The 22,569-nt window shown below is 35.1% G+C and overlaps 1 protein-coding gene across 1 annotated transcript in view; it reads left to right on the top strand.

Moving 5' to 3' along the window:
- The window catches only part of LOC149788897 (plexin-A1-like), a 110,698-nt gene extending 102,430 nt beyond the window's left edge, over positions 1-8,268 (top strand). The window contains exons 19-20 of the mRNA XM_089975024.1: positions 5,983-6,063; positions 7,317-8,268. Of these exons, the coding sequence (XP_089831150.1) occupies positions 5,983-6,063; positions 7,317-7,451 (216 nt within the window). The 3' untranslated portion in view covers positions 7,452-8,268. The remainder of the gene's footprint in view (positions 1-5,982; positions 6,064-7,316) is intronic.
- Positions 8,269-22,569: the final 14,301 nt, after the last annotated feature.

The following is a 22,569-nucleotide window of genomic DNA, read 5'->3' as shown; positions in this document are numbered from 1 at the left end:
GATATCCAAGAAATACTTAAACTTGAATATGTCGCTGTTACCTGTATTTTAGAAAGGAAATATTTATGTGGAGAAGGTTGATAGGTTTCCATAACATGTGGCTGTCAGATAAATAGATATGGTTAAAGTACATGGAAGGCTTTAGCAGAAATGCTTAATTTTAAACTTGTCTGTTTTCAAGCATCAGGTTATTTCTACAGATATTTTTCAGTATTCCTCAAACTAAACAAGGAATCCAGACTCGTTTTATGTTTATTCCACAGGAAAGATTAGTGTTGGATAATGTGCCATATTTACAATACATCTAAAGTACAAATCCAGGCAATATAGGTTTACAATACATCTAAAGTACAAATCCAGGCAATATAGGTTTACAATATATCTAAAGTACAAATGCAGGCAATCTAGGTTTACAATACATCTAAAGTACAAATCCAGGCAATCTAGGTTTACAATACATCCAAAGTACAAATGCAGGCTATCTAGGTTTACAATACATCTAAAGTACAAATGCAGGCTATCTAGTTTTACAATACATCTAAAGTACAAGTCCAGGCTATCTGGGGGCCCCGAGAGGCTGAGTGGTCTAAAGCGCTCACCGTTACGGATCACTGCCATCTCACGTCTGTCCGCGTCGGTTCGAGTCTCGGATTCGGCTAATGTGGTTATGTGAGAAAGCTTGCCAGTAGCTTCTCGTGGGCCAGTGGTTCTTTCCAGGGTTTTTCCGGGTTCTTCCTCCACCATTAATACTGGCCGCCATGTATGGCCTATCTTGTGCTGAAAAGTGGCGTTAAACCCTACAACAACAACAACCAGGCTATCTAGGTTTACAATACATCTAAAGTACAAATCCAGGCAATCTAGGTTTACAATACATCTAAAGTACAAATCCAGGCAATCTAGGTTTACAATACATCTAAAGTACAAATCCAGGCAATCTAGGTTTACAATACATCTAAAGTACAAATGCAGGCTATCTAGGTTTACAATACATCTAAAATACAAATCCAGGCAATCTAGGTTAACAATACATCTAAAGTACAAATGCAGGCTATCTAGGTTTACAATACATCTAAAGTACAAATCCAGGCAATCTAGGTTTACAATACATCTAAAGTACAAATCCAGACGATCAAGGTTTACAATACATCTAAAGTACAAATCCAGACGATCAAGGTTAACAATACATCTAAAGTACAAATCCAGGCAATCAAGGTTTACAATACATATAAAGTACAAATCCAGGCAATCTAGGTTAACAATACATCTAAAGTACAAATCCAGACGATCAAGGTTTACAATACATCTAAAGTACAAATCCAGACGATCAAGGTTTACAATACATCTAAAGTACAAATCCAGGCTATCTAGGTTTACAATACATCTAAAGTACAAATCCAGGCTATCTAGGTTAACAATACATCTAAAGTACAAATCCAGGCAATCTAGGTTAACAATACATCTAAAGTACAAATCCAGACGATCAAGGTTTACAATACATCTAAAGTACAAATCCAGGCTATCTAGGTTAACAATACATCTAAAGTACAAATCCAGGCAATCTAGGTTAACAATACATCTAAAGTACAAATCCAGGCAATCTAGGTTAACAATACATCTAAAGTACAAATCCAGACGATCAAGGTTTACAATGCTTAAGTGTAGATTTTGCTTATTAACATTGACATATCACAAAAGTAACTTTTTACACCTAATGTTTAGATCACTTTAACTTTTTAAAAGTATTCAGAAATGAAAAGAAAAAAGAAAGGAAAAAAATAAATATGCAAAGATGCCTTTTTTCAAGTTTTTGCTTGAAAAGGATGAATGATTATATATTTGATTGTGGAATTAATAAGATAACCAACTGCCCATTTTTTAACCCAGTCAAATATCATCAAACAAAAATAAGTAATATTTAATTGCCTACGGCATACAGTCCTCATTCATTAATGTAAATATCAGGACATAGAAAAATAAATTCTTTTTTCTCAGTACAAATAATTTATGTGATATGTATAGTTTTTCCTGAATGTCAGCTCTGGAAAATTGATAGTTGGCAATCATTCTTACACCTTAAATCTCACAAAGATGGCTATTACTAACCTGCAGGACACTTGTGGGAACTAAGACCCCACTAGTATCCAGGACTCATGCCCTGGTACACTAAAAAAACTAAGGCCCCACTGGTTTCCTGGACTCATGCCCTGGTGCATTTGAAAATATTAAGACCCGACTGGTATCCAGGACTTGCACCCAGGTGCATTTAAAAACTAAGGCCCTAGTGGTTTCCAGGACTTGTGCCCTGGTACATTTGAAAAACCTAAGGTCCCACTGAGATCCAGGACTTGTGCCCTGGTACATTAAAAAAAACTAAGGCCCCAGGGTTTCCAGGACTCCTGCACTGGAACATTTGAAAATATTAAGACCCCACTGGTATCCAGGACTTGCACCCGGGTGCATTTAAAAACTAAGGCCCTACTGGTTTCCAGGACTTGTACCCTGTTGCATTTGAAAAATGATATCTTTGTTTGTAGCATCTTGTTGAAAGTTTTTACCTCCTCTGATATTCTAGCATATGATGTAGATTCGGCTGACTTGCACATGATTCCTGCTTGTCTGTATTTTTTTCAGTATCATTTTATACTGAGTCCATGGAATAACCTGAATAATATCACTGTGCTCCAAAAATAGATTATGTAAAGATGAAATAAAGAAAGTGAATTCCAAACTTCGTAGTATATGTAACATTTCCAATGCTTTTGTAGTTTTTTTCTGGTATATTTATATGTCAAGATAGAGTTTCATCCAGGCTTAGGCCCAAGAAATTATGAAAAGTGACATTCCTTATAACTATCGCTCATTAATAATTGTGAGCAATGTTCCTTTTGTGATTTTCTTGAAATGGTGTTTGGTTTGATTTTGTTTGAATTAAAATCGACTAACCATTGATAATACAACAAATAGATTTTATGTAAGTCTTGATTCCGAACACAAGCAGCAATGGCTGTGTTCTGCAATAATTATTGATAATGGTAACATGGAGACAGTCAGTCTTTGTCATGAATACCTTAAGACTTAATGTCTCTGCTGGTCTCCATCAACCTGCACAAATCATGCCTTCACCTCCCAATCTTTCCTCCTCAACTGGATTTGCTTCGATGGAGAGGTGTTACACTTTTGCACTCTGCCATTTGACCTAGCTTGCACAGTCTGAGCTTTTTTGGGAGAAGTTATCATCCACCCATTGTCACTGGGGATCCCAATCCTCCAGTATATTTGATGACTGTTTGATCCCCAATGACTGGTTACAGTCCATCATACAAGATCTGGCTTGAAATTTTTCCATTGTGACCAGACTACGTCTATTACTGAACCTAGAGAAATTCGAACTGGTTCAATCTCAAAATTTTATATTCATGGGGATGAATTTCCTGACAAAAAAGGGGATTAGTCCATGTCCTGCAGGAAAGAGTAGACAAAGATGCTCAGAGCCCAGACCTTGTGAGCTCTGTTCCTTCTAGCAACATCAAACTCTGCAGCAGACCTGGTTCCTCTAGACAGACTGCACTTGCACCTCCACCAGTGTCTCCTAGCAAAATGAAAACTGCATCATATGACAGATCATATTGCCCAGTTTCTTGTCAGAGACCAAATGCATGCCCCCAAACCCCACTCCTTTCTGCTTTGCAGATGCATCATATTCATGGTGTGGCATTTATCTGGAGCCAGACAGGCCAATTCTTCAGGGTTTATGGTTCCCAGAAGAGTATGCCATCCACGTCAACAATTTGGAAATTAGGACAGTGTTCTTATTAGGGGTATGTCCACATGATGGTCTCCTCCAACAACACATTTGTCATAGTAATACCTCAGGTAAATTTGAGGCACATATGTTCCTTCTCGCTGCAGGGAGGTTTTAAACATCTTTGACTGGGAAAAATTGGAAAGGATTACCCCTTGAGTTCACTATATTCTTCACAAAATAGAATAATTTGGTTGACAGTCCATCAAGGAGGGACAGGATGGTCCTCAAGGATCTTGGTGGACTTATTTGCAACAAGGCTAAACAACAATCTTCACATTTATGTTTCCTCAGTCACAGACAAGAACACTTAGGAAGTGGGATCATCTGTTCACTTCCCACCCTTCAGGATGATCCTACAGGTACTACTGAGCTCATTTTGAGCCTATCTGTGGCCCCAATGATCATGGATCACTGATCTTCTTGACCTGCTGATTGACCAGCCAAGGATATTGCTCCACACGACAAAACAGACCCCATATTCTCACCTTATGCTTGACTCATCCCAAATGATCTATCCACCAGGACAAGGTTTCAAACAAAATTGCCAAGTGCATCGCTCAGGCCAATAGACACCCTACATCCAAGGTCTATGATGCCAAGTAGAGAATCTTTAGCAACTGGTGCAGTAAAGAATGTTCTAATCTTAGAGCACAGTGGCCGTTTTTCTTCTTGTCCTTTGTGAAGATAGACAGTGCTCAGTTTCTAATATCAAGGGTAATAGGGCAGCCCTTTCGAATACACACAAATTTTCAATAGGCCTGACCATTAGTTCAGAATCTCATATTGCTGTTCTGATCAAATATTTTGAGTTACAAAAAATTCGTGGTTCAGACTCTAATGCTGAGATGGAATCTCTCGTGTCTTGTGATTTTAACTGACCCCCTCCCCCTTAAGTCTTTGGTGAAGCGTCGTTCAAAAACCTTGTCCTCAAGATGTTTTATTGCTTTCCTTAGCATCCTTGAGACAAAGCAGTGAGCTTCATGTTCTGTCTATGGAACTTGAACTGTCTGTGGTCCAGTAGCATTTATGAGTCAGTTTCTTTAAAAAAAAACAAGCTTTCCTCAGTAGCTTCACTTCCTTTACAGATCCCAGTCTCAGTTGTATCTGTGCTGGGGATGATCAAAATTTACTTCTATACCCAGTTGGGGCTGTACATTTCTGTTTGACAGCCTCTAAAGGGAGAACAAAGAGTAGGAATTATCGTTTTCTTCCGTTAAAAGTCTTGGCTGATATTTTTGCTTCCACTGTTTAGAGGTGGATTGTCATGACAATTGAAAGAACTTATTAAAGTCCATAAGGTTTGAGCCATTGCTACCTCATGGACCTATCTAACTCATTTGTCTTTGGAGGAAGCCACCTTTCAGTGATCCCACACTACCTTTCTCTCCTCCATCTATCTTTATTCCGATGTGCACCAAAGTAAACACAATTTTTTTGTCTGGGGCCCATAATTGTGGCACAGAAAGTGATCCAAGTGGATACAATCTTACAGTATTGTACACTTCTACCATTAGGGTTAGTAATTCTTCTTTTTCTTTTCCAGTTTAGTGGGTCATCAGCCTCCGACTGATCTGGCAAATTCATCTACAAAATAACAGATAACGAATTGCTGATATTAAAATGAGGGGTGGGGGTGTAGAACTAATTTTAATAATGTAATAGCATATCTATTGCTATTGTCAGATTCCCTCATCCCACTCCACTGTGATCCCCCACAAGTGGTGTATATATGCCCTTGGAAAAGGGTGAGGAATACTGGGCATGTGCCATGTCACAAGGATGATTTCCAAAATATTTCTGGAAAGTTACCTTTTTGGGAGTATGAATTCTCATCATCCATCTGTCCCAGAAAAGAGTAAGCTATGCAACAGCATCAGGTAATATTACATGAGAAAAATTAGTTTACCCCTCCCCCAAAGTATCCCACATGTTAGTCCAGAACCAATTGAAATGAAAATAATTTGAATATTGAATAATTTAAATGTAAATCTTTCTATTTGTTCAAGAAAAGATTGATACTTTTACATGGAAAATTATTTAGTGTTTCAGTGAAATGATAAGCTGCATTCATCCAAGCATACATGTGTAAACTTCTGTATGGATCCAGAATAAGTCAAAATGTTGCCTTTAGTACAATAAGATTAAAGAAAGACATTTTGCCTTTTTTATTTCAGAAACAAAACCAAGAGTTGGCCTACAGTAAAATGTCAGCATTGTATGAGATCTTCAAAGTCATTGACAACTTTATGGTTGATGTAAGTCAAGTTTTTGTCTTGTTATTTTAGTTCATTTTGATGAATGCTAAAGGTAGGTCACCATGACTCATATTTCATACTTCATTGACTTTCTCAAGTTCTGTTCATGCTGGAATCATCAAACCAGATGATCCTATTTTCTGTTAGTACAATACCCTCACAACAAGAGAAAGTCAATTTGACTTAGATATCAGATTTACTGACTTAGAAAACACTGTTCTCTTAGACATATGACTTATTCAACAGAGTATAATACTAGCATGTGTTTGCATATGAACTATGTTAAACAAATCACAAGTCTGTAATATCAGTGCTGCAGATGAATTCCTTGATTTGAAGCATTTACATTATATTCAACGGAATTATCTAAGTAGAGGCCACATGAAGATGAGACTGGTTATATATTCACTGTCACAGTCTGTAGCTTTGCAAAAAACATGTGATATGTTAACCGATTAATTAATTGCAAACTGAGTTTCTTCCACCATTACCCAGAAAACAGATATGGTCTAGTAATGGTATTATTATTCTGTGTATTATGTAAATAAATAATCAACATTAATTTGCACCTGTTACATATTGGAGAAAATAAAATAGTTTTATTGATTGTTTCTTTACTTGACAAATGAATACACAGTGCTGAGCTGTAACTGGAGAAATCATTTTTGAGCTCTTACATTATAATATGTAAACTGTCAAATCATATGTGTTGTGAAGCCATGTGACAAAGTTTTGCAAGTTATGCAGATGATTTGCTTCAATAAACTCCTCTCAGAGATAAAGTATTCTCCACAGGGCATTTGTAGCTTGTGTAGGTTCTCATGGGTACATAGTTCATCATGCAGTTTTCCTGAGTTCTTCCTCCACCAGTTATATCTTTTGCTGAAAATCTCATTAAACCCCATAACAACAACAAAAATCTCTCTCACACATGCAAACACACAAACACACACAAATGGTGCAGTCTTTCATTGCTATTAAACATATTAAACATGCATTTGAGTCTTGACACAAACAACAGAAAATTAACTAGTGAATGATTTTTAATAATTACCCAGTAAAATTAATAAAAGTTGTGATGAAAAAGTCAATTTGCATCATGTATATAATCAGATATAATACTTATTTGCTATACATCTTACTGTGAAGGCGATGGTATTAAGTATAGATTTTAAATGCTGATTATTGTCATGATCATCATCATCAGATAATGATTTATCTCACTTAGCATTTATCCTGATCTCTATTTGAAGGTAATTGATGACTTGCAAGAGAGCCCAGAGGCAAGAACTTTACGACTGGCGGACCGTTTGGATGAACTTGTCAGCATAATAAAAGAGAGTGACGAGGAAACAACCTACTCTGATTTTCCTTGTGGTCATGATTAATCCTCATCAGCAGTACATTGACTTGTATAAAGGTTTTGGACTAAATAGGAATTATAACATTACACACACAAACATTTATGTCGCAGTTTTCTAACCCATGATGTTTCTGTGAAGAAAGGGATCACATTAAATTTTGCTTTATTTTCTTAGAAGCTGACTTATGTGCAGTACATATGTAAATGCAAGTCTATAAAAAAATGTAAAGATGATTTTGCCAGGCAGTATATTGTAAAAATATTTTTCATATTGATTAACAATTTCAGAATATCAAAAGTTATTTTTGATAAACATTTTATGTACTAATATTATTATTATAATAGTAGTTGATCACCCAGACGCATACATACACACAACTTGCCATATGTGAGATGCTACATTGAAGAGAGGCACAAATAGTCATTTAAACAATCAATCAGGTATAGTGACTCACTCAGTATTGTTGTATTTCATGTTAAAGTATAAATGATGTTTTGCTTGTTCCAATACATAAACATAAGATATACTTATGTGTGTGTGTTGATAAATACAGTACAGATATACACATGTTTGCTTCCTCCCATTTTTCTTGACTGTGAAGCGTAAGTAAGACTTTTCTGTCATCGGCCTCAGTTTTTCTCTGACACCATTTTGTTTACAGTGTTGATACTTCATGTGTGTATTTATATTGGAGGGTATTGCCTTCCACAGACAAATATAGGTCAAAGTGACCCAATTAAAATATGCTCTAGTGGTTATATTGTTACTTTTAGTCGGGTTTCACTGACACTGGTCTATTTACAGTATTGAATGTAGAAAGATCTGTTTGGAGAGTACTACCACAAGCAAAGTTAGGTTACAGTAATCTACTTTTAATGCTCCATTGATTACATTTTTTTTTAATTTAACAGTCTTGAGCAAATCTGAGTGCCAAATCAGGAATTTTAAGTTCACTATAAACTTTGGAACTCTCTTCTCCATATGAATCCTATCTGTGAAAGTAAGCATTATATGCTTCTAGTCTTGGTTCATCTCCTCTCCTCTCATTTATTATATTTGCAAATGAATATGATAAACTACTGATTAATGCTAGATTCTTTAGTTATCTTAGACATACTTGCAATGTTCTGTTGAATAGACTTTTGAAATGAATTGATACAATACCATAATTCCTAACTCTTTCTCAAATAGGATTTCCATACATCTATTGCTTTTAAAAAAATTCTACCCACATTACTTGATTTCAGCGCAAAGAGGCCTGTGTGTCACTTAATCGTCAGAATTTGATAAATTATCAAAAATCACTGTTGCCTGCATTGATATCAGAGCCTATGTATGACTTATTGAAGCCTTCATAAATATAGTTCTAATCGTCGAAACTCAAGAAAGTGTGAACAAAATCCATGGCAACCATTTTGAAAAGTGGAGAATATGACCTATATACTTTAAAAAGCAGGGGCCCCGAGTGGTTGAGTGATCTAAAGCACTCACCATTATGGATCACTGCCATCTCACCTCTGCTGCGTGAGTTCGAGTCACAGGCTTGGCTAACATTGGTATGTGAGAAACCTGCCTAAATGCCTAAATGCCTGTAATATTTTATATATAGGGGGTTTTCCCCAATGGCGGTGCCAAGATAACTATCTCAGAATGACAAATTTACTGAAGGCATCAAAACATGCTTCCATGTGAATGGTGCACAGGCATCCAAGATGCACTTAATTGTGAATCGTATAGAGTCATCCAATAGCGTTTCTATAAGGATGTGGTACAGGCATCCAGCGTTTCTTTGAGGATGTGGTACAGACATCCAATAGCATTTCTGTGAGAATGTGGTACAGGCATCCAATAGCGTTTCTGTGAGGATGTGGTACAGGCATCCAGTAGCATTTCTTTGAGGATGTGGTATTGGCATCCATTAGTGTTTCTGTGAGGATGTGGTACAGGCATCAAAATAGTGTTTCTGTGAGGATGTGGTACAGGCATCCAGTAGTGTTTCTTTGAGGTTGTGGTACAGGCATCCAATAGTGTTTCTGTGAGGATGTGGTACCGGCATCCAGTAGCGTTTCTTTGAGGTTGTGGTACATGCATCCCATAGCGTTTCTGTATGTGGTACAGGCCTCCAATAGCATTTCTGTGAGGACGTGGTACAGGCATCCAATAGCATTTCTTTGAGAATGTGGTACAGGCATCCGATAGCAATTTCTTTGACAATGTGGTACAGGCATCAAAAAGCTCTTATACAAGGTAAAGGGTAAAATGTATGCAAATTTTTCTTTTACATACAGAGGATATTTTTCCTGGAAGTATATCTTTGTTGATACTTAATTACATGCTTATTATATAGTCATCACCTTGAAAAGAACTCTAAAATTATCACACTTGATAAATATTTGTATATATTTCTTATTGGTATAGTCAAGCTACACTTTTTATAGATAATTTGCCAGTATCAGAATTCATGTTTTTTTTCCTTGTGCCTCTGACGTGTGTCAGTTGTCACATCATATCTCATGGATTGCAGATTGTGCCCACTTTTAATGAGGTCTCTGACAGAGACTCTTTGTAAGCTGTGAATTTTTTAATTTATGCCAGAGATAAAAGAATGAACAAAATGATAATGTCTGCAGACATATTGGAATATATTTTGTAGGGTCGTAATACATGATGATTATCACAACTGTCAGGTAACTGAAAATATGGCCTTGCTTCTCTTTGCAAAAGCTACAAATAAAAACCGCCCTGAATAAATATGGTCTTGTGCAGTGTCAAAATTTTGTTTCATTTATCTCTCTCTTGCATGCACACACACACACACACACACACACACACACACGCTCGCATGCATTAACAAAAATGTGGTTTTAGTTCTTTATTTTTTGTATTGCAATTTGATAATAAGATTATTGTTGCTTTAACAATACATGCTTAATTTCTTCACAATGTGGACTCGTATCATTGAGTAAAATGTGCTAATAAATAATACCCATAACTAATAAATGTTCATACCATCCAGAAACATCCCTAAGATGTGCAGGACCCAAGGCAGCAAGCAATGAGCATGGCTGCAAGCAAAAAAATTGCATTGGGGCATTGATTTCCATCAGCAGCGTGGGGTGCCTGAAAGCGCAAGGCCAAAGGCAGTTGCCTCATTTGCCTTGCCCTAGGGCCTGGCCTGAAACCATCTTAATCATTTTACCAACACTGCACAACATAACAGCTACATATGCTCTAAATGCAGATGAGCTTGCACACTGAGACATTATCCTCTCTCTTGTTCACTAATAACAACAAAAAAGTTTTTGAGTACTTTTATTTTTTATTGTAAGTTGGTTCTTGAGTTGAGAGCAGAATGAGACAAAATATGTTTACTTTGTATCTTTGTACCATTATGTATTTTTTACATATAATTTTTCATACACAAATTAATAATTGTTTTTTGTGTATGATACATTACATAAAATACAGTAGGTTTTATAGTCCGGAGATATTATAGTGTTTGAGTTGGCATTATCAGTCTTAAATAAGGATAAGGTATAAAAAAGTAATTGCTAACAATGGTGGAAGTTTTTAAGTATATATTCGTCTTTCATAATTAATTCAATTATAGTATATATCAAATGAAGCTTTAGTGAAAACTTAACTGTGTAGTAATATTCATATTTAACAATGTATTTAACATTCAAATACATACACAAAAATAGAGAAAACTAGCCTGAAGTTTATGTCCTTGCACTAAGGACTTCATCAGCAGACTGATGTGATCTCAACTGACTTTCAACATCGCTTGATGGAAGATATCTGAGATTATTAATCTTTTCCCTACTCTACATATAAGGCTTAATTAGAACAAAATATCTCAAAGTAAAATTTTGCATTTAGATACTGTTTACAACAAAAATATCTCAAAGTATTTGTTTTTGCATCGCATACTGTTTAGAACAAAAATATCTCCAAGTATTCTATTTACATTTGGCATTATATGCCATTTAGAACAAACATTATTTCACCGAAAATAATGCAATCCATCTGTTATAACAACACTTAGAAAAACAAGGGTCATGAGGAAGTTTGAAAAGGCTTCTTTCTTTGTCCCCACTTTTGTGGCTTTTAATTACTATTTAATGAAAGATATATGTGATGATTAATCTTTTCCCTGCTACACATTTAAGGTTTAAGTAGAATAAAATATCTGAAAGTATTTCTTTTTCATTAGATAATGTTTAGAACAAAAATATCACAAAGTGTGTTCTTGCATTAGATAAGTTTAGAACAAAAGTATCTTGGAGTATTTTTTCAATAGATACTATTTAGAACAAAAATATCACAAAGTATTTTATTTAAATTTGGCATTATATACTGTTTCGAACAAAAATGATTTCACTGAAAATAATGCCAATCCATCTGTCACAACAACACTTCGAAAAACAGAGGTCATGAGGGACTTTTAAAATGCTTCTTTCTTTGTCCCTATTTTTGTTCTTGTTTGGTTAGTAAGATGTTGTTGACAATCTGACAAGCATCATGCATTGACAATTTATTTTTCTTATTTCAGAACCTAGAAGCATTCATGCATCTACTTGCATTAGCATTTAGCCTGTCTTAATTTTTATTTTGTCAGTTATACTTCTTGTTTTAGTTTGTTTTTATTAACAATTTTAACAAAATATAAGGTCACAGCCCTATAATGTATATTTTATTTAAGTGGAGTCCCTTGTCTTATAATCAAATACATGTGTTTGCATGATTTATGTACTTTTATAATGACTTTTATATTTGTCATTGGTTTCCATATGTTAAGGATAAGTAAAGGCATTTTAGTTTTCAGGAAAGTCTGGGATTTTTGTACCCTGGGTCATGGAAGTTTTAATAAGGACAGGCATTGAAGGAATAATGTTGTGTAATGCCATATTTGCTACAATGCAAGATGTTGGAATAAGACTTTTGTACTTAATTCAGTTGTGTGTTCTTAAGAAACAGAGAGAAGCATTGTACTATTTTTAATGAAGAAGACTGATGCAGAAGGCATGAACTGAAAAGTTCTTTGTTCAAACTATTGTAGGTAGGGTGTTCTTAACCATATTTTTTACTAAAGGTTGCTCATTGTTGTCCAGTATTTCCGCTAGATGTATAGTACTAAACTATTTTTGTAACTTTTAAAATTATTAATACACATTTACATGCATGTTGTATTTGAGGCAAAACAGCTTAGCCTTTGGAAAACTGTTTTGTAAAACTTTTTTGAACTTTTTAAGTTTGCAAGATTCTTATTTTTACTTATTTTTTGGTGCCGGATCCATCATTAAATTTCTCATTAGGATTAAGGTACATTTTCTCAAAATAGTCTCTTTGTGATTGCTTGTTAGAAACAGTCTCTTTTTGATGGATTATTCAAAACAGTGTGTTTTATGATGGCTTGTTAAAAACAGTCTCTTTGTGATTGCTTGTTAAAAACAGTCTCTTTGTGATGGATTATTCAAAACAGTGTGTTTATGATGGCTTGTTTAAAACAGTATGTTTTATGAGGGCATGTTTAAAAAAGTCTATGTTTATGATGGCTTGTTTAAATCAGTCTATGTCTATGATGGCTTGTTTAAATCAGTCTATGTTTATGATGGCTTGTTTAAATCAGTCTATGTCTATGATGGCTTGTTTAAAACAGTCTATGTTTATGATGGCTTGTTTAAATCAGTCTATGTTTATGATGGCTTGTTTAAATCAGTCTATGTTTATGATGGCTTGTTTAAAACAGTCTCTTTTTGATGGATTATTCAAAACAGTTTGTTTTATGATGGCTTGTTTAAAACAGTCTATGTTTATGATGAGTTGTTCAGAACAGTATGTTTATGATATATGGTTTAAAGCAGTTAATGTTTATGATGGATTGTTCTAAACAGTCTATGGTGATGATGTATTGTTCAAAACAGTCATTGTTTTATGATTATTCAAAGGGTATTGTTATTGTGATTGCTTGTGAACATAACTGTGTATAGTTATACTGCTAATGAGGATTTGTTTGAAATATATTTTTATTCAAGAATATTTCATGTATGTACATTTCTTATTTTTTCACCTTAAAGAAATATGACCACCATAATTTTATCACTAAAATGGCATTCTTCATTTAAGAAGGGATAGAATGTAAATGCTAGTTTTTGCAAATTAAGTTTTGAAGCCAAATCGATACACATATATCATTAACTTCTAACTGTAAAGTTTGAATTGTATTATTGGAAAATTCAGAGTAATACAGCTGACAGTTTCTATGAAATTTCTTATGGAGTTAATGTGGCTCACAATTTTCAGGATTTTACTGGAGGAAATTTTAAGTTTATCCAAATGAAATTCAACTGAAATGTTTTCATTACCTTGTGCCTTTTGTTCACATTAACATCGGGCTCCTTTGCCCCATTTAATTGAATTTATTTTTGTAAGGAATCAATATGTCTTCATCAAAATGTACAGCGGATGTGTCATCACAATCTGTAAATGTAATTTAATTGCATTTAAATGTTATACATTATTTTTGTATGTTATTCCAAATGATGATAATTAGCATTTTGTACAAAATAATGTCTTTCAGTTAATTAACCCTAATTGACAGTTTGACTGAAATCAGTCTTAGTGGCAACTCTGATATCATTTATCTGTACATGAAATAATATGTGTATTCAATATTCTTTTTAATATTCAGTCCCAATAAGACACTTGCCTGTTTTAATGGTTCATTTTGGTGTTCCAAAATTAACATGAGTTATTGTATATTTCGTTGGAATTTTTGATAACATTCCTTGCCACATCAACAGTGCTTGTTTGTAGGTATGTTTCTAATTTTTACATAAGACATAAAGACTTGTATAATGATGCTAGACCAATACAAAGGCAAATGGTTTCATGTCTCATTATTGCTACATCATTTTGCATTACCGAGGAACAGCCTTATTCAGTTCAAATCTTAAAACATTGTCTTGAATTGATTATCCTGAACATTTTCTTGAATTGATTATCCTGAAAGTAGAATCTGTAAAACACGTGCCTACATAGCATGTAGATCTGTTTATCCTGTATTCAGCTTCCATTTTTTAGCCATTATACTTGTAAACCTTGTGCATCATGGGAAAGTTTCATCTTTTGCAGCTGAGTCTTTCAGAGTTACAATAAACTGTTAAAGTGTAAATGATAATATTAATTTTTTCCTGCCTAAATTATCAAAATGTCTACATCAAAAACCATGTTGGACACTTATAGCCAGTAGAAAACATTTCCACAGGGTCCAGATTTAACTTTTACTAGTGATAATAACTATCATTGATTCTTATTCATTATTCATTATACCCCTCTCTTTGGAGGTGGAGGTGTTGTTGTTGTTGTTGTAGGGTTTAATGCCATTTTTCAGCACACGATAGGCTATACATGGCGGCCAGTATTAATGGTGGAGGAAGAACCCGTGAAAACCCCGGATAGAACCATGTGTAAGTATATATATATATATATATATATATATATATATATATATATATATATATATATATATATATATATATATATATATATATATATATATATATATATATATATATATATATATATATATATATATATATATATATATATGTTGTAATTGTTCACAACCCCCTAACTGGAGTCCCCAAACTAGGAAAGAAAAGGAATAAAGGAATCTTACTGGATATGTCGCCTTAAAACACTGAAACTAAGCAGTTTAAACCAAGAAGACTAGAAAAAGACAACTATGCACAAAAAAAATTATCTTTTGCAGCTGAAACATTTTCTTTTAATTAATTCTCTAAATTTGCTTAATAGCCTATGACTACTGTCACAATGAAATATCCAGGATATAATTTGTGCTTACATAAATTTACATAAAATTACAGATGTCATTATGGCTCAGTTTCTGGGTCAGCAACAAGCTGAAATAAGCCAGTTGAAACATAACAAAGTTAAAAGGTTTAATTCTGCAGAAACAGCCATGAAAGTTTTGCAAACATAAACTGGTTTTTTTGGTTTCCATTGTTGTCTTTTCTATGTTTTGTATTTGCCTTTGATAAAGACTCATTAAAGAGTCAAAAGTGCTCAGGCTAGCTAGATACTAGTTTTGCACTGTTCATTGTCATTTATTACATTTATCTTAATAAATCCCTGATGCATGTGATACTTTGCTGGATCCAGTGCCCTTGAAAGGATTTTTATTACCATGTGATTTATATTCTTTATATATATATATATATATATATATATATATATATAGTTAGTAAACATCTTCCATCCATCCCTCCATCATGCAATCTCATTAGCACAACTAGTCTTAGTGTTTTTAATGGATTGACATGAATTTGGTAAAGATCATGGTAATCGCCTCAAACTGACAAGTCATTTTGCTCATGCAACTTTTTTGGGACAGTTTTGCCCATTTTGTCTTGCAGCAGGATGTAATTCAGTCTTGTTAATGCAACTAGTCGCGGTTTTTGATGGATTGCCATGAAACATAGTATAATGGGCATCACTTGAAATGGTGCATATTTCACTTTCCTCCTGCAATTTTTGTCACTGCCCATTTATCCCACTGTAGTGTACAATGCATTCTCATTAGTGCAGTTAGTCCCACATGTTTGATAGATAGTCATGAAACGTAATAAATATTTTTTTTTATCTGAAGATGCAAATAGTGAAATATTTTGTTTTTCTTAAATGCTTGTCCTTGTTATCCATTTGTAAATACACAATTTCTTTAGTACAACTTGTCCTGTGGTTTTGATGGATTGGCTTTCCTGTGACAAGTCATGTTGCACTTTGATTTTGCCTTTGTGTAACATGACTTGTCTGGGTGAAAAATCTTCATATCTTTCCCAAATAAGGGTAATAAACATATATTATGCTGAACATCAGAAAATATGTCAATCATTTTGCTCACGATCTTCATAAGAATTATGTGCTTTATTTTCCCATAGACTAATATCCATTATGAGCTAGGGGTGTGGTGCAGGGGGAGGTAGGGTATATTCATATAAGAACTTTATTGAAAATTCACTAGTTTCAAATACAAGTGACCTGCCCAACCAAAGAGCCAGAATTTACAAAAGTGGAAAGTATACGGTTATTACTGTAACAATTATTAATGGAATATAATTAATTTTGTACAGGTGTTTAAAAGTGTTACTTTTGTAAAAATGTGTTTTGTGACGTTAAGTTTTTAGCTATTATTATCCTAAATAGTTTGCATACCAATGTCATCTGTTCATATGTGGTACATTTCTCCTTTTACTGCTTAACATGTTTTAAGAAGTCATCTAAGTTTTATGGGTTCCAAAGCTTGATTAGGGTTGGAAGGTTTTGATCAAATTAAGTTAGTTCTTGAGGTGCTGTTCACAATGTTCAGTACTTTTGTATTTTTAAGTTGTCCTAGGCATAGGGCAAGATGTTTTAGGGTATTTTAATTCATCCTTTGTCCATCATGTATTGTATATCATTCATTTTGCCTTAGAAACAGATTTTTAAAAGTTTGTTATATGGACTTATCTAATCAAGTTCATGTATAAATTGTATTATAGATAACATAAGAGCTTTAAATGAAGAAAACTTCCCGAGTGGTCATGATTAATTGGTTGATAAACAATAAGCTAAACATGCTAGGACTAAATTTATGAAGAGAGTTTGACCGTACTTCATTAATGGCTTATACTGAATCATAAATGTCTCAGATGAGTTTGATTACGAGTCCTTCTTTACATCTTAATAAGATTACCTAGGATGTAATTGGTCCCGTTTGTTACCACTCTGGAGACTTGAACAGATTTTGATAATATTAGCTAATATTAAAGGATCCCTGTTAGGTTTCATCATGATCATCCACACAATCAAATCAAAAAATTTGGGTTGCGTTTGATCAGCATCACATGGAAACCATTATACACCCAAACCATGGAAAGCAGTTAATAAGTTTCCAATACTCTTGTACAGTTGTGTGGAACAAGCTTCCACTGCCAGTAAAACCTGCAGAAAATATTACAGATGAAGAAAAGGATATTATGTTCCTGAGACTTTAATACAGTTTAGTTGTTATATTTAATAAAGACATGCTCACCTAAACAGTAATTGCTAATATTGTTTGTATGATGTACATTGTTTTACTCTTTCCTTACGAGGGCCACATAGTTCTTAACTAAATGGTCATCCTATATCTTGCCTATAAATAAAGTATTATTTTCATTATTCTTCTTTGTATTGTTATTATTATCACTTTGGATGATAATATAGGAGTATTTTTTTCTTAAATTACAAAATCAATATAAAAAGCTAAAACACAACAACAGAGCCATGATGAAGGTCATGTTCCCATCAAATTCGTAAACAACGCGCTTCTAGAAGATTCCTAATTTCTAACTAAATAGACCTTGAACTGACCATCTATAAACATGCTATAAACTTGTCTACCTCCAGGTAATAATGATATCAATATATAATCCAAAGACAAACATAAATGAAACTTGGATATCTTACTCAATAAATTGGTCAGAGGTTAAGCAATAGGGGAAACATTGATTGGAGCAAACCTTCTGATAATATCCAACCATGCCCTAAAATTGCACCAGTTGCTTCTCGCTGATAGGCACAGGGAATTCTAACATAGCCTGACCTTAACTTGTAGAGGTTTAATTTATATTCCACAATATGTCCTACATATATAACAGTAGTGAATAGGGATACCCTAGCGTCAATGGGACTTATCATTAAAAACACCCCTGGGACACTCTAGCGTCAATGGAAAATTTAACATTACGGAAACCCCTGGGATACTCTAGCGTGAAGGGGAATTTAACATGGGAATAAATCGTGGGACTGTTGAGCGTCAAGGGGAATTGAACAGGGTGGGACTGTCTAGCGTCAAGGGGAATTGAACATGGGAATAGAGTGTGGGTCTGTTGAGTGTCAAGGGGTGATGGAACAGGGTCGGGACCCTATTTTAATAAGGTCCCAACCTGATGGGTCTATGGAAAGGGAACAGGCAAAAATTAAAACAGGGAGGGGTCTCTATTTTTTTTTATAAAAAAATAAAAAGATAAAAAATAAAAAAGGGTAGGCAATTGAAAGTCAATCTCTTTTCGAGAAATTGGAGTGGCCTGAAAAGGGCCTTTGGGTTTCTTCTTCTAATTTCTTCTATTTCTCCACCAGCTTCTTAATTTCTGTACAGACATTTTTTCAATTTTTTCTTTCTTTTCTTCCTCCTTTTTCTTCTTTTTCTCTTCTTTCTGCTTCTCCTCCTCTTCTTTCTTCCTCTTCTCATTTTCTTCTTCTTTTTCAATTTTTTCGTTCCATGCTCTCATCCTTATCCTTTCCTCTTCATCCTCCTTCTCCTCCTTTATTTCTTTCAACAGATCACTGATGATTTTCTTTAGTTTTCGTAAGTTGTTAATCTCCATCTTCACTCGATGGGGACTATAAGAATAGTGATCCTCGTTTAGCCTAACTAACATTTGCTCCATCATGCCCAAACTGTCCAGGACATCTTGCAATTTTTTTATTTTATCAAGGTGGTTCGAAGCCATCTTCTTTTGTATTCTTTGCAGAATGGTGTGAATGACGAACTTTGTGGGTTCTTATAGTTAAAGTGCGGACGTGAAGGAAAACATCCCCTAAGACACAAAATTTATATTACCTAGATCATTACTTAAAACGCGCGGACGTGAAGGAAAACATCCCCTACTTTTCTCATTTCATATTATCTGCTATCCACATACATGAATCAGCAATAAACAAACCCCAAATCTACTATCTACACACGCAAAGCATTAAAATGAAACCCAAATCTACTATCCACACAAACCAACTTAAGCGCTTACAAAACCCAATAATCTACGATCCACGCAAACGTACTTGAGCGCTTACAAACACAAACACATACACTCACACTAGGGGAAAAAAGAGTCAGTGTTTATATTCACATTACTCTACATGCACACATTGGCAAATGGATTACTATTTCGTTTCTAAAGGTTTGGGTAGCCCTGAAAAGGGCTGTTTGTTTTGAACTCCATGGCACCTGGTTAATGATGGCACCTTCCAGGCCTGGCACCACACACACATCTCCTACTCCAATCTCCTTTCACTCTTTTTGGGGGGAGAGCAGAGGCGGAATGAGTGGCTTCAGAATCCCAATCTTCTGTCTCTGGGATTCTGAAATTTCTTTCTTGTGGCTGTGGTACAGCCATTCCTCTCTCCTTTTCCTCCTCTTCTTTTTTTCTTCTCTCCTCCTCTTTCATCCTTCCCTCTTCGACGATGGCCTCCGCGGCCAGTTCATTTAGTATGAGCCTGGCATATTCCAGGTGCACATGAAGTTCCAACAGTTTCGCTAGCCTTCTGGTTATTCTCTAGTGTTGATCAATCAACAAGGGTAGCTAGACTGACGAGCGATTTTCAATTTATACTAAAAGCGCGGACGTGAAGGAAATCATCCCCCAAAACAAATTTAGTTAGTTAGTTGGATTATAGTGGTTTTCGTTCTTTTGAACATGTACCACTTGTTTATTCACGCACTGCGTGATTTTTAATTACTCCTGGGGGAAGGAAAAGGAGCCTCATCCCCCAGGCTTTTATGTACTCAAAGAGTACTTTTTAATTTATCCACTCAGGTGTAGGACTAACTAGTCCTTAACAACCTGACTGAAAGGCTAATAAACATAAGTGGGAATAGTCACACCACACACTCGTGTTTCTTAGTTGGATTGAAATGCCCCAGGTGTCAAACCAAGCAGTATGTGACTCCCGCTACGATTGGTCGGCAGCGATGACGTCACATTAGGACACCTGGTCTTGTGGCATTGACGAAGTGGCCCGCTTTTTTGATATCATCAATTGTCTTTCCCAGTCCCATATTCCGGTAGACAGAGCCTTCCTTTTTTCCACTCTGTTTAGGTGGTGCAGGTTCATCAGCTTCATCGCCGCTGGATGATGATACTTACAGGGCCGCTGCCAGCGTGGAAGTTTCAAATTCTTCAGGGTCGTCTGCCAACATTGCCTGGATTTGGCTGAGTATGTTTGTAGAAATAGCTGTGGAAGCTTGATTTAAAAGTTCAGCCAGATGATGTTTTAGAGACAAGGGGACGGTTAGGAGTATATATTTTTTTCTTTTTCATTTTTTGTCTTCATGAATTCCTTATTTATTTTGATTCCTTATCTTATTGGTTTGGAATGAAAACTTGTTTTATGATTGTTTGTATGTTATTATGGAGTCCTGTTTTAATTAATTCCTATTTTCCTGTTTTAATGTTTTGTGGCCTTAACTGGTTTTTATTATTCGGGCTATGAACGGCTTTGTCAGTTTATGAACCTACAAGACCTAGCAGGCCGTCATAATTCCCAAACAGTGATTTTGTAATATTTGTCCTTAACTGGTTTTTATTATTCGGGCTATGAACGGCTGTGTCAGTCTGTGAACCCACGAGACCGAGCCGGCCGTCATAATTCCCAAACAGTGATTTGTAATATTTTTAACTGGTCTTTGATTTACTTTCTTAGATTTTTTTGATTAGATTGGATTCGTGTATAAAACTTATGATATTTTTGAATGTTAGATTAATATTGGGGTTTGTGTTCATCAAGAATTCTGGGTATGTTGCAGGGGATCCAATATTATGCTGTTTAACTTTAAACTTAGCCCTTTCTTTTTTCAAGTGTATGGCAGTTGTTAAAAATATGCTCTATGTCTTCTGGGACCCTGCAGTGGTAGCAGTTAGGGTTATGTGGTTGTGGTCCTATGTACTGTCCGAAGCTGTTAGCCAGCTTGGTTTTGCCCGTGAGTATTCTATTTATGAATTTTTGTTCACTGCCTTTTGTTTTGGGTGGTTTCCTATTTCTACATACTTCTTTAATGATGGTTTTTAGTTTCCTGCCTTGAGTGCTTGTGTTCCATAATTCCTGCCATTTATTATCAATGAGGATTTTAGATATGCTATTGAGTTCGCATATGCTATAATCTAGGTTGATGTGAGTGGTTTCGTTTAGTTTTTGTTTAGCTGTTATATCTGCCATATCGTTACCTGGTATGTTAATATGGGATGGTATCCACATAAATTCTACTTGTATTATTGTTCAGTATTTTTAACAATAAATTGGTTTGCCTAAGATAGTTTTCTCTTGATTTGGTGTTGTTATTAAGTATTGAGTTTATGACGCTTAGCGAGTCACTTATTATTACCGCTTGGGGTATTTTGTTCTCTTTGATCCATTTGAGTGCTTCAAGTATGGCCCAGAATTCAGCTGTGTATATAGAGCAGAGGTTAGGTAGTCTTCGTCCTACTTTAATGTTAAGTTCGGGGATTACGTAAGCTGCTGCTGTTCTGGGTGGTTCTGTAATTTTGGATCCATCAGTGTAAATCTTAATGTAGTTGCAATATTTTGAGTTGATTTCTTCTGTACAGATTGTGTTTAGTTTGAGTTCCTGTTCGTTTTTATTGCCATATTTCGTAACGAGGGTGTTAACTGAGGGGTTGATATTTATCCATGGTTCTTTGTCATAGTGATTTGCAATTTCTGCTTGGATGTTGTCTATAGGAAGTTGTTCAACTAATTGATGGACTAATTTCCCTGCTGGTATGTTTTGTGATAATTTAGTTCTAAAAGGTATGTTGCTTTTATTTATAGCTAGCCGGGTGGGATGTGTGTCGGGGTGTGTTGTTAGCCTGGCTGCATATCTGAGGGTGAGTTCTTGTCTTCTAAGGTGGAGCGGCAGTTCTCCAGTTAAGATTTGAAGTTCCACTAGTGACGTGGATGGTAGTGCTCCAGTGCAAATAATTAGGGCCTTTCTTTGTACGCTATCTAGTTTCTTGAGGTTATTTTGGGGTGCCGAGTTATAAATTTGGCATCCGTAATCTAGTTTAGATCTAATTAACGATTTATATAATGCTAGTAAGGTTTCTTGATTGGATCCCCAGGTGGTTCCTTTAAGCGTTGTAAGGAGGTTAAGGTCTTTATTGCACCTTTTGACTAGTTCGTTTATGTAGTGTCCCCAGTTTAGCTTGGAGTCATAATGCATTCCTAAAAATCGTGCTACTTTTACGAATTTAATTTCTTGATTTTGGATGGTGAGTTTGGGAAACTGATTTTGTAATTTACGTTTGGTGGGGAATAA

This window comes from Sinohyriopsis cumingii, chromosome 11 (genome assembly GCF_028554795.1).
Source record: "Sinohyriopsis cumingii isolate HCF-2022 chromosome 11, ASM2855479v2, whole genome shotgun sequence".
In the NCBI taxonomy this organism is placed as follows: domain Eukaryota; kingdom Metazoa; phylum Mollusca; class Bivalvia; order Unionida; family Unionidae; genus Sinohyriopsis; species Sinohyriopsis cumingii.
Note: the sequence above shows the minus strand (reverse complement) of the source record. Positions and strands in the feature narration are given on the sequence as shown.